This window comes from Haliotis rubra, unplaced genomic scaffold (genome assembly GCF_003918875.1).
Source record: "Haliotis rubra isolate DU_JTF1 unplaced genomic scaffold, ASM391887v1 Scf362, whole genome shotgun sequence".
Classification (NCBI taxonomy): Eukaryota; Metazoa; Mollusca; class Gastropoda; order Lepetellida; family Haliotidae; genus Haliotis; species Haliotis rubra.
Window position 1 is genome coordinate 462,598 of NW_025767038.1, and position 13,860 is coordinate 476,457.

At 38.0% G+C, this 13,860-nt stretch overlaps 1 protein-coding gene across 2 annotated transcripts in view; it reads left to right on the plus strand.

Annotated features, from left to right (window-relative positions):
* The window catches only part of LOC124285545 (deleted in malignant brain tumors 1 protein-like), a 32,339-nt gene that overhangs the window by 8,634 nt on the left and 9,845 nt on the right, over positions 1-13,860 (plus strand). Inside the window, exons 2-14 of one of the 2 annotated variants that reach the window (XM_046721787.1) lie at positions 521-599; positions 1,312-1,445; positions 2,277-2,426; positions 3,577-3,661; positions 4,559-4,701; positions 5,054-5,191; positions 6,486-6,567; positions 7,579-7,700; positions 8,233-8,379; positions 9,044-9,128; positions 10,632-10,747; positions 10,996-11,142; positions 12,505-12,604. In XM_046721787.1, the coding sequence (XP_046577743.1) occupies positions 521-599; positions 1,312-1,445; positions 2,277-2,426; positions 3,577-3,661; positions 4,559-4,701; positions 5,054-5,191; positions 6,486-6,567; positions 7,579-7,700; positions 8,233-8,379; positions 9,044-9,128; positions 10,632-10,747; positions 10,996-11,142; positions 12,505-12,604 (1,528 nt within the window). The remainder of the gene's footprint in view (positions 1-520; positions 600-1,311; positions 1,446-2,276; positions 2,427-3,576; positions 3,662-4,558; positions 4,702-5,053; positions 5,192-6,485; positions 6,568-7,578; positions 7,701-8,232; positions 8,380-9,043; positions 9,129-10,631; positions 10,748-10,995; positions 11,143-12,504; positions 12,605-13,860) is intronic. The other variant, XM_046721789.1, reaches the window with a different exon arrangement.

Below are 13,860 nucleotides of genomic sequence, written 5' to 3' on the forward strand. Positions count from 1 at the left end.
TTCAGCATCCCGTGTTTTGTCGTAAGAGGCGGCTGAAGAGACCGCGTGGTCAGGCACGCTGACTTTGTTGCATGTCATCATGTTGTAAATGCATAGAGCGATGCTCATGACGTTAATCACGGGATTGTCTTGTCAATACATAAATATTTAAAGACTAATAATATAATATAAAACACTGCTGACTAGGGAATAAAAACATAAACGAGCAATGTTATGGTTTTCATACAGATGTGCGCGTTAATATCAGTTCATGAATGAAATGGGAATTTCAAATTACTTGCATCATGGCTTCCATTAGCTGTAAATCACATCATGAGCGTCATTACCTGGTGCATGAGAGTTATACATTTGTCAGAGTGTGATGGGAAGATTTTGAAGGCCACAAAACATCCCGTTCCAGGTTTCTGAACATCAAAAATGGGCATTGAAAGTGCTTGAACAGTTTGTGTACCAATTATGTTGATAAAATGAAAACATTAATATGAGCCGACGTATTATACAATGAACATGTTCTTTGCAGGTGATTGTAACGTCACGCTTCATGCCCAGAGGGAACCCCTGAATTTCACATCTCCAAACTACCCACGTAACTACAGAAAGTATGTAGAATCATAATCGTGATACATGTAATCAGTATAGATGTGTTCTTTATCATGCAACTATATTTATTTATTGTATTCATTCATTCAAACTAATAATTGTATAGCGCCAATATCAAGCTCAGCTGCTAAGGCGCTTTGTTTTTCTCTCGATCATTTGATGTCAATCGCAACTCCGTGTGGATCATACAACTCGTAACGGATCAAATTAATGTGGCTTTCCCATCCTTACGAGGTACCCATTCACAGCTGGGTGGACTGGGACACATAGTCACAGTACTTTGTCGAAGTTTTGCTACACGTTGATGTACCCGCAACTCAGTGTTTGCACGTATTCATGTGCCCACCATCTGGTCATATAGATTAGTGGGTTCTCTTAAGCGCACAGGGTTGTGTACTGTACACTACGGGTTGTGATATGGAGCATTATATATACATATCCTATGAAGTACTGTTGAGAATAATTAGTATAGGTATTCAACACTCTAGTGCTTCAATCACAAAGTCATCCTAACATATTCATATGAATTATTATAGGAATATTGTTATTACGAGTTTTAGATTTGAGAATGATTAAAATCTCAAACATGATCTGTTTTATTACGTTATGTGTTAAGCATTGTACAAAAAATAGAAACAAGTTTATGTGATGTTGAGCCTGATAGTGTTTTTTATTGTTAAATCGCTATATTTATTTACAATTCCTTTACAGTAATGAAAACTGTTTCTGGGACATCTACCCACAAACAAGCGGCTACAGGGTTGTCCTCGACATGGTCTATTCCAATATCGAGGACTCCAACTCCTGCACAATGGACGTCCTTACTTTATACGCGAAAAGTAACGGTAAAACAATTAATTTATACAGTAAAATAGTCCTTTAATTTTAAATCATTAGTTATGTCAAATTCCAATCTGTATACTCGTTAGAAAGTAGGGGAACTTCATTTTTAATTGACGATTGAAACAATTGGGAGCTATATCGGAATCAGTCAATGTTGATATGATAATAATGAATGTTTTGACATCACCACTTGCACTTACTTATGATCATAATTGTTTGTACATTAATCGCTTTTGAAAAATGATTGGTGTATGAAGTGAAATTTGCATGTTTACGATTTTCATTTTCAAGCGAAAAAACCCAGCTAGAAACAAACACAAACAACTGTGCGATGCATTATGATTGTCAAAATTAATGGTCTACAGTGATTTATCGACCTTCTTGAAAACTTTCGAAATAAAGAATAACATCCAATGCACGTGTATAGGGCTACTGCGTTTTTGCACGTGCAACCCATACATTGTGTTTAGGGGTGGTGATAAAGATCAATGGTTGTGCGTTCAGAAGATGTCTGTTTTTGGAAAGTTTGTTTACGCTTATACTTCGTATCCTTATACTTCCTTTTTTAAGGAGTATATATTAAAGAGGATTGCTTTCGTGGTAATGCGTTGATGTATTTCTTGTATTGGCCTTTATTGTCCGGATGAAGATCGTTGGTTTTGTCAATAACTTACAATGAGTCCATGTTAAACAGTTCCATGTTGTGTTCAATTCCATGAGCTCAAGTATTATCGATACAACAATACATTTTATACTTGAAACAAAGAATGCTTATTTACAAACTGTCAAGTATCAACAAGCACCTTTAGGGACAACCACTTTCTCCTTCACAGATAATACAAATACGATCAAGTTTCACCAAATTTGTGGAGAAACCCGACGGAATGTTATTACCCGTAACGACCAACATTTTCACGTCGTTTTCAAGACTGACAGCAGTACTACCGCAAGGGGTTTCTTAATTAGATATTATGAAACAGAAGGTAAGTAAATTAATGACAATGTTTGAATGATTTCATTACATAAGCCTCAAAATGAAGATTTTTGTAGAAGGAGAGGTCTGTCTCAACGGTAGTAAATCGTGTTACCATTTCAGTCTTATCTGCATTTTATTTATGTAACCAAAGATGGAAATATAAGTAATGATTGTACCTGATTGGTCAATAGCTTAGACGCCAATTATTCGGAATTAGCAGTATGCATTTTATCAGAAACAAAACCTTAAAACTATTATTTATTATTTATTTATCTTATTATTTCCCAGATGTTCATAATTATGTCATACATGTTCATATAACACATACATACAATTATGATCATTTCATCAAATATATAACATTAAAGCTATTATTGAAACCTATTCAAATGAAATACACAATGCCATTTTAGATAAGAGTCATTCACCTAATCGCCGCACCACCTTGTGGCAGCTGCGGTGGCTGAGCGGTCTAGGCGTCTTACTTTGTGTGATGGCGATTAGGTGCCTGACTCTGACTCCCGGATGTTACTCAACCCCAAAAGTACTAGAATCTGTACTTTACTAAGAAAGTGTAATCCCAAATATAACATATGTTACTATTCAAATGATTCATCTAGCGCAGATCATTCGTCACAATTCGTCACAATTCACTCCTTTTCTTAACCACCAAGTAAACGTATTGGCTTTCGCGGATGGTGACAGATATATTCTCAGTATTAATCGATAGGAAGCTACTTATTCTATCTTCAACACTCATCAATACTATGATGTCTTAATGTTTTACAGGCATAAATTTTAGCACTGTTGAAAGCAATATATGACGTCATCATTGATCTCGCCAAAACTGTCGTTGCTCTTCTGCTGAATTTATGCCCACACCTGAATTATGCTGGAATCGCTTAAAAATCAGTTTGCAATGTCTATGAACAAAAAGCATTTATTTGTAACAATAACAGTACAACTGGAGGAAGAATTACTTGTCAATAAGTATTCTCCGACAGATTCAAACCCCGAAATTGCACGATTTCATTTTATCAGTGTTGAAGTTGTCAAAGTCAGTAAATAATATCAAAAACAACCTTTCATTAGTGAGTGCACAGTCATATCTTCATGTATCATATGAGTCTTTCAAGATGTACCCTTATCACATTCAGGGGTCTCAAGCTGTGGCAGATCACTCGTTGCAACATCTGCAGGCAAGACATTTACTTCACCCGGATACCCAAACACTTACCTCACGTGAGTTATTCTCATACTATGTACACAAGAAACACCACATATATCTAAAGCTTGTCAAATAAGGTATTGTAGGATTGACAAGAACAGGGCATGCATTTTCCTATTCTTGTTTAAGATCAACTTTATTACTGTTTCAAACACCAATATCACGATAAGTTACCCAAGCTTAAAGACAACACAACTAAACGATCCACTATTGTCCACTTTAGTCAGCCATGATGGTACAACAACCCGGATGACGGGAACAGTCATTGTATTACAAATAGTCATAAGGAGTAATCATTATATTGCAACAATTACCGATGCATAAAGATCGGACAGGCAGATTCAAGCTTTTTAACGGACTTCCAACCCAAGCGACTGAAATACCCATCGCCTCAATATGGATTCATTACAGTCTTTTTCGAAAGTACAGACCATCAGCCCATGATTAAGTTTTTTTATCCTACAAACAATGCGATGTACAGGGATCTTATTGCATAATGTTATTGACTTACATGAATTAAGTTTACCCGTGTATATAACGTTTGAGGCTCGTCCTTCGTGACACATGCCCAATTAGAAACACGACCTTGTCTTATTTTACACAAAATGTTAATGCATCACTCAGGTCCGACTCGAAACTGGTAAATAAGGCCAGAACAAAACAAAAAGGAAAGCAACCAAAAACCAAAATCACAAAAATCTCAAAACAAAACAAAAAGGAACAAAACAGCGCAAAAAATACGAAAGCCCAGCTAAACTGAATGTGTTATTATCTTTCGCCCATCTAAGATGAAGCTCTGCAGCTTGACCAGAGACTGAGATAATGATGTGCTACCCTTTCATGAGGCCTATGCCAATCCAGCTCAATATACATCAAATGAAGCGACTTAGTGGTGTTTATATGTATTTCAGGACACAGTCATGTACCTGGACTATTACAACAGAACATCAAAACCAAACACTTGTACTGGACACTGAGGACTCGGAACTTGAGAGCATCTCCGCAGTCGGCACTTGTGACTCGGACAACGTCACTGTATATGACGGTCGATACAGTAAGTATATAGATGATGATTGTGTCACAAAGGCAACCTCATTTCAAAACGTCAGATTTCAAAGAACGTGAAACCAATCTCAGATTGTGGGTATTTCATGTAATGTTAAAATTTGATATAGGTATGGTGGTTTGAATGAATTATGTAAGTCGTCAGTTTAAGAAATAATCAGCTTTCCTTCGGCGTCATATTTCCCAATGAAATCGAGTGGACATTACCCTCCAGCACAAGGAATTCGTGTGTTGGCATGTTATGCGCAGTTCATGGTTATATCTTCTTGTCGTGCCTCATTGGTAAAAGATGAGGTTCACAATTCTACTTTGATGATCACTTAGTTCCTATGCTGTTCTAGGTTCTGATGTACTCGGAACGTTTTGTGGCGACCAACAACCCGTCTTCACCAGCGGTGGGAACTTAATGCGCGTCCATCTACAAACAAATCACGAAAACAACTTCAAAGGATTCAAAATACGATACAAAGCTGTAGATGGTTTGTAAGAAATTAACGGTTTTAGCAGTTGTCTTACCTGATCTGTCGACTGCAGATCAATATTTTACTAATGGTTATTAATGGCCTGATTGTTAATATTACTTCTGATTGTATTGCCCAAACGGAATTCATTCACATACATCACAACGAAACATGTATAAAACGATATGAATGAGTGAGTGAGTTTACGCCGCTTTTTGCAATATTCCAGCAATATCACAGCGGGGGACACCAGAATGGGCTTTACACATTGTACCCATGAGTGGAATGGAACCCGGGTCTTTGACGTGACGAGCGAACGCTTTAACCACTGGGCTACCCATCGCCCCTGAAAGGATATAATATACAGTTGAACAATATAGTTGCGATAGTGAGATCTAATCGGCTGCAGTAATCTAAAGGAAGAGGGATTTTCAGATGCGTTTGTGGCTAAGACGGTTTCACTATATTTCTAAAGGAATAATTACTGATGCGTTCAAACGTTACCTTATGTATACGTGTATTGACATAGTACGTTGGCTTTAACCCCGTTTTTAAATGAGTGCTTTATATCATGGTTTGGCAGCTTTATGTAGGTCACAGGCGTTTATCGTTTTGGTGAAGCTCACGAGCGCTGGAATGGGGCTCAGAAACCTTGACATTTATTCTGAGGGAACTGGGATTCTAAACAATGATAAATGGTTTAAGGTGTGCAAAATAGGTTTTACTTTGAACAACGATTTACGGGGCCTCAGGTGACTGAGCTACACCTGTATTATAGTGCAGAGAATGAATACTGATAACCTTTTTCTAAGATGTATGCACACACACACACACACTATCTCTGGAAACATTCGAACATTCGAAATAAATTTAGTTCTACCAAACATTTAATCGTGGTATATTTGTTGTTTTTAATAATGGCCACCGCAATGGCGTAAATCAAGCTAGGGTCCATGCAGGGAGCAAAAGTAAGTCCTGGGACCCTACCTAGTATGGTGATATACCTTCAGCTGCTGGCGATTTATAGTCTGTTTTTATTTGTTTGGTATTGTCCAAATAATGCTATTAGTTTTATCGTTGCATGCTAGTTTTAATTCTACCTGTGATAGTCTAGTTGTTTTACTGTCCCTTGACGACGGGTTTTATATTGCATTACATATTCCTTATAAACGCCAAATTTGTTCCCGTTACGATATGGCTGAAACATTGCCGATGTGACGTTAAATATTCACTCATTCATTCATTCATTTATTCAAGTGCGTTTGTATTGATAGCAGTTTTCCTTTTATACCATTGCGCCTCTACACTGCAGCAGCAAGATGCGTCCTTACGATACCTGCAGGTGAAAGTCCAATGCAGCTTGTCTCTCCAGGTTATCCTCAAGGCTACCAAAGGTAAATTACACGGTCAGACAGTTAACAAGAAAACAGTCTGATAAAAATAATTACGAGTTAGGTGTGCACGCTCGAAAATGGTCAGTTTAATTCCCACTACCTCTTATGTAAGTCGTGTCTACATGAGCACTTGCATATCGAAAGAGTGTGTTCACATTGCGTACTGTTACATATGATCTATTTCTCTGGTCAAAGTGATTCATTGGTAAATATATAATATACATGCTGTAGGAAGCTAATATTTTTAAAAACTAGATATAACAGTAGTTTATTCTGAAGTTGATATTAACAATAATAAAACGTTTGTTGGACCATTAATACGAGGCAATGGTGCAAAGTGTCAGTATGTGTATATTTCTTTAATAAAGTTGCACTTTCATGGACACAGTCTTGTATATTGACATGGTGATATATATCGGATGATGAACCGATCAAATAATGGCATTAATGCAGGAAATGTGGATCAAACCTTGAAACCCTCTCTTATAAACGGAACCACCCGTGAAGGTCCGGGTTAGAATTGATCTTCAGTAACACATGCTTGTGGAAAGAGGCGAGTAACGGGATCGGGTGGTCAGGCTCGCTGACTTGATTGTGTAGATCGATATGATCTGTACACCCTATTTGTTCATGTACACTGAATCTGTTCACTGTATCCATACACAGTACACTCTGAATTTTACATGATCCTGTATTCTATCTATTCATTTAATCTGTACACTGAATCTATACAATTTGCACTTACATTGTATCTGTACTCTGCGTAAACAGTAAGTACAAAGCCATTGTCTTTGCACACTGTAACCCACACTGTAATAGTGTTTGTTCTCCTCCCTCAAAGTATTTCAAAGATAAATATATGTCACCATCACCAGAAGTTAATGAGACAAAGTCTGTCATTAATGAGACAAAGGCTGTCATGTGGTGTTTTGTCATAACAAAACACCACCTTTTAATATAATATGGAACTGTAGTGTGTTCTCTGTTTAGGAATGTTTTTTTACTTTGTAGTGGATTAGATTGCCACTGGATCATATACGCGCCCACTGGAAGTTTCATCACTGTTAAAGTTATCGTCCTTGATATGGAGACAGTACCATTGTGCAGCAACGATTATCTGCTCTTTAAAGATGGTAGGTAAAGCGATGAGGCACCTGTAACATATTTAGAATCACGCGCCTAAAGCATTTATTTAAAATTGCCCCTGTGCACCTAGTAGTGAATGGGTACCCGAAGGGAGGAGATGGTCACATGACTGTTTCTAGGCAGCTTGTAGTGCACACCGTTGTTGCTACGGGGCCATACATATACATATAATCAAATAGCAAAAAAATAAATAAATAAATAAAAGAAAGAAAAAAAGAAAAGTAAAAGAAAACAAAGACGAGATAAGGTATATCTTTCTTCAAAATGTCACATTATAGTAATTATGAAAGCTTTGTCATAATCTTAGGTAATATCGTAAGATGTGTTATCTTGAATGAAATATTTATTTGTTAAACAATACATCAATATGATGGAAAATGAAGGATGGCACTTTGGGGCAAATTGCGGACATATTGTTTAATTGCTTATTGGTCTCAGTGTTGTTCAGGTTGACATGTCAGTGCACAGATGAAACTACATTCGTTAATTAATTACTTGTATTACATCTTCCCACTTTAGGTTCCCTTACAAGCATTGCTCCCACACTGGCAAGGATTTGCAACGTTATATCTTTTCCCATCAAAAGTGCCAGGAATCATATGGCCATCCTATTTCACTCAGACAATTCCACCACAGGAAGAGGCTTTCGTTTACAGTACTTCGCTGGTAATGCTATTATTTTTCTGCACGTGGTTGTTTTACGAAGCCGATCATTTTTTATTGTTTTCGATCATATCCATACTCTTGTTCCTTTTTCCGATTTGACCAAAACTGATGAAATAAACACACACCCTTCTGTAAAGTTATTTCTTGTAACCAACTGCCCACCCGTGAAGATCCAGGTTAGAATTGGTCTTCAGCAAGCCGTGGTTGTCGTAAGCGGCGATCTGGTTGTCAGGATCGCTGACGTGGCTGACACTTGTCATCGCATCCCAATTGCAGTGATCGATGCCTATGCTGTATATTACTGGATTGCCTGGTCCAGACACCATCATACACAAATCGCCGCCATACAGCTGGAATATTGCTTAATGCGACGTTAAACAAAGTTCAAACTCAATCAAACTAAAGTTACCTTTTTGTACGCTCTCCCCAAACCACGAGTCTTTCATTGTCATTATGAGAGCTAACGGATTCCATATCAATGGCAAATTCGGGCACAGTCTTTTCTGAATTTCTGTAACTTATCTGTTAACGACAGAACATTTTTAATCCCCGTCAGCGCTCGGTTCCAGTTGCTTGCCGATAGCGTTTACTATTTACCCTAAAATTAAATAGGATCGACAAATATGCAAAGTGTATAATCATTTTTTGTTTTATGCTGTTGTAGGTTCCGCTTGTGGAAAATCAAATATTTCTGCTTCTACTATGGACAAGTATCTTTCGTCTCCTGGCTATCCATCACTCTATTCCAAGTAAGAAAGTACTCTCTTGCCAAAGAAAGTAACGCCACTCAAAGGGTAAGAAGGACAACACACGTTAAGAATGGCATTTTTCAATTGGCAAATAGCGACTTACACTTAGCACTACACACGGCCAAGCAAGTAGTACCAACACATAACATTGTGTAGCACTCCACAAGTGGCAAATAGCAACACATACATAAGTTATACATAGCACTACACACGGGTCAAGCAAGTAGTACCAACACATAACATTGTGTACCACTCCACAAGTGGCAAATAGCAACACACACTTAAGTTATATATAGCACTGCACACGGGTCAAGCAAGTAGTACCAACAGATAACATTGTGTACCACTCCACAAGTGGCAAATAGCAACACACACTTATGTTATATAAAGCACTGCACACGGGTCAAGCAAGTAGTACCAACACATAACATCGTGTAACACACCTCAAGCGGCAAATAGCAACACACACTTAAGTGTATATATAGCACTACACACGGGTCAAGCAAGTAGTACCAACACATAACATTGTGTAGCACTCCACAAGTGGCAAATAGCAACACACACTTAAGTTATATATAGCACTACACACGGGTCAAGCAAGTAGTACCAACATATAACATAGTGTAGCACTCCAAAAGTGGCAAATAGCAACACACACTTAAGTTATATATAGCACTGCACACGGGTCAAGCAAGTAGTACCAACAGATAACATTGTGTACCACTCCACAAGTGGCAAATAGCAGCACACACTTATGTTATATATAGCACTGCACACGGGTCAAGCAAGTAGTACCAACACATAACATTGTGTACCACTCCACAAGTGGCAAATAGCAACACACACTTAAGTTATATATAGCACTGCACACGGGTCAAGCAAGTAGTACCAACACATAACATTGTGTAGCACTCCACAAGTGGCAAATAGCAACACACACTTAAGTTATATATAGCACTGCACACGGGTCAAGCAAGTAGTACCAACACATAACATAGCACTCCACACGTGTAGCACTCCACAAGTGGCAAATAGCAACACACACTTAAGTTATATATATAGCACTACACACGGGTGAAGCAAGTAGTACCAACACATAACATAGTGTAGCACTCCACAAGTGGCAAATAGCAACACACACTTAAGTTATATATAGCACTGCACACGGGTCAAGCAAGTAGTACCAACACATAACATAGTGTAGCACTCCACAAGCGGCAAATAGCAACACACACTTAAGTTATATATAGCACTACACACGGGTGAAGCAAGTAGTACCAACAAATAACATTGTGTAGCACTCCACAAGTGGCAAATAGCAACACACACTTAAGTTATATATAGCACTGCACACGGGTACAGCAAGTAGTACCAACACATAACAGTACGTAGCACTCAACAAGTAGCAAATCATGTCACGTGTGTGTATAAACACGTTACCGTATGATTATGGATTTAATCTGTGCATACCTATGATAGCTCATTCAGCACTTGCACCTGCAGAAAACTAAATTGCAAGTGGACAGTTTCGGCCCCAACTGGATATAAAATAGAAGTCTACATTATGGATCTTTATATGGACCAGTATTGCTGGACTGACTATCTGCTTTTAAAGGACGGTAAGTACAATACCTGTCTTTGTAAAAATACTTCAGATAAAAAGGCAGTGACTTTTGTATTAGTTTCTAGTCATTTCTCAATAATTCGACACTGACTGTCCGGTCAACCGAAAATTATTGATGTTTACGGTATTATATTTGGTCTTGTTCTTGGTCTTGGCTGTATATACCATGATTAACGATTTGATCAGCATTATGAAAACTGCCAAATCAAGAATGACGATTAGTATAGAATACATTTGTTGAAGGTCCCTCATCTCAAGATGCTCTGCTAGGAAGGTACTGTGGTTCCCTTTCCACCAGGGACGCTGTCAGCTCTAGCAACTACATCACCATAGTCTTTAACACCAATGGCTCTGTCAGAGGAATAAAGTTTCGTCTGAAGTACAAAGCAGGTACACTGACAAAGACAAAACTTTATCGGGGTTTAGGGAATGTGGGGAGGGAGGAACTTCTTTGTGTGCGAACGTGCGTACGTGTTAGTATGCACTAATGTCGGTTTTTGTGTGTGAGGTAGTGGAGATACATGTATATAGATCAATAAAAAAATATATACTTGAAATAGTTGTCTATACACACCTCCTGACATTGACATAAGAGTGATATTAAAAGGGGTATCCACTCAAAAAGGAGAAACAGAAAGAAGTACTGGTACAATTCTTCTACATTTACACAAAACATATAATCTTTGTAAATTGGAGCTTTACAAAACTTGTAAATATTAGTAAATATGATCATTACAAAATTGTCCATTTAGTAAGTATCCAAATTGCTTCTTGTGGATATTCCAGGCAGCGGTAGACAGGTTAACAACTTTTGTTATTTCTACATATAAGTTCTTTTAACGTCTTCCTAAATCTTGCAACATCCTTTTGCAAGGACCTTTATCTTACCTCACACATAAATGTCGTTTTCTGAGTGGGTGAGCGCTCTTCTTTTGATTTCAATGTAACCCACTTACAAGCAAGTAACACTTTTTATTATATTCTTAAGGGTGAAATACTGTAAATATTGGTGAAAATACAGGTATTTTCCCTGAGTAGAATAACATGTTATTTCACTGAGTTATATATCACTTTTGCCTGGAACTACTTTCTGATTAAATGGTTATGCAGACTTACTCGATGTCTCGATCATTTATACACAATGATCAAAATATAATAAACAGAATGTTTTGTTAATGTTGTCAAGTAACATGTATATTTCATCTCGTGGTCTGACAAAGTTTATATGTTCATTGTGCCACTAGTGAACATAACAACTTTGTCAGACCACGAGATGAAATATACATGTTATTTGACAACATTAACAAAATATCCTCTATTTATGTTACTCGCTGGGAATGCCGAACTGTGGGAATTCATTTGGTACTTTGTGTTAGTAATTCTTTATCTCGAAACATCGAGTCACGTATGATGTACGGAAATTACCGATGTTTTGCAAATGCAAATCGATGGAAGGGAGATAACTCTACCTTGATTTTCTTATTGTCTAACTCTGGTACTTATTATGATCCGAGAACCCTGCTTCAAACAGTTCCAAATTGACATTGATGTGTTCGGTTGATTTACCCTGTATATTTGAATATGTTCAGGGAACATAAATTCATGATTCATGGAGATCTCGTAGGCTTGTAAGCGCTCTTAGAAAATATAAGCACATTGGACGAATTGTCTTGGTGCGAATAATGTTGATTTGTAGTTTCGTTAATATATATAAGTTCACCTACTGCCATGTCTCTTTGACTGTGATTGTAGTGATACCAACCGCCGAGCGTGTTTGTGGAAATCGACTCAACGCCGAAGTTTCCATGACGAACTATTTGACGTCTCCTGGTTACCCCGGCAACTATGGCAAGTAAGAAGATGCATGCAGTTCTGGGAGGATACATACAGTGACAATTACATTACTATAAAGACAATTCCTTGCCAATGTATCAGAAACACATATATTAGCGCTGAGAAATCTAAACATCTAAACAATTGTAGGACTCTGACCATATCCCAACCTGTTTAGGAAGGCCCTTTCAACCATGAGGAATCAAGTTCTTGATCCAGTGAGTGAGTTAATTTAGTTTTACGCCGCACTCAGCAATATTCCAGCTATATGGCGGCGGTCTCTGACTAATCGAGTCTGGACCAGACAATCCAGTGATAACAGCATGATCATCGATCTACGCAGTTGGGATGCAATGATATGTGTCAACCCAGTCAGCGAGTCTGACCACCCGATCCCGTCAGTCGCCTCTTACGACAAGCATGGGTTACTGAAGATCAATTCTAACCCGGATCTTCTCGGGTAGTTCTTGATCCGAGATACGGACGTTGTATTGCAGAGCCGTCGTCCTAAAGCATGACGTGGTCCTATCATCCTTTGATCCTGCATCATATGTGTTTTAGTTTGCCTTACCTGTTTAAAAGACCTAATGTTACTGGCAAAACATGTAAACGTCCGTCTCTAAAACAAAGCATCATGATCGTAATCTAGAAATAATTCAAATTGTTTATTGTTTGCTCAATGTAAAAGCACAGGAGTAATCTAACAGAGACAGTTATCTACTTTCATGTATGTCGCCTCCGCACAGCGAACCGCTGTATGGGACAGCCAAGGTGGGGAAATTACCATATTTTCTACTTCTGTCAAGATATATTTTTCAACCAGCAGATTTTTGCCGTTCTACGCAGCAGACAATATAAAAAAGTCACATATCCATTTAGTTGTAAAATATATACCTGCGATAGAATGTCAAAAAAGTTTTTGGCACCGCGATCATATGATTACCGGTGTGTCTGGATTGTCTGGTGCGTTGCTATTCGTCGGCAAGCTGAAAAGCCTTAATGTTTTGCGTGAGCGGAGGGTAATACCGGTACAATAGGACATAGTTGCCGTATTGAATAGGCCCCGATATCATCACTAACTTTTTGTGAAATTTCATGTAATTTTCATGTCGAGTTTGCTTTCAGTTTACAAATTGTTCGGCAATTTCTGACATTAACGTTTCATAATTACATAATATTTACATTTCCGAAGAGAAATGGTAGGGAGGGGAACCAATGTAACGGATGAGTTGTCTTGTTCCTTTCTTGAGGTTGTGTTCTTGGAGCTAATTCCTC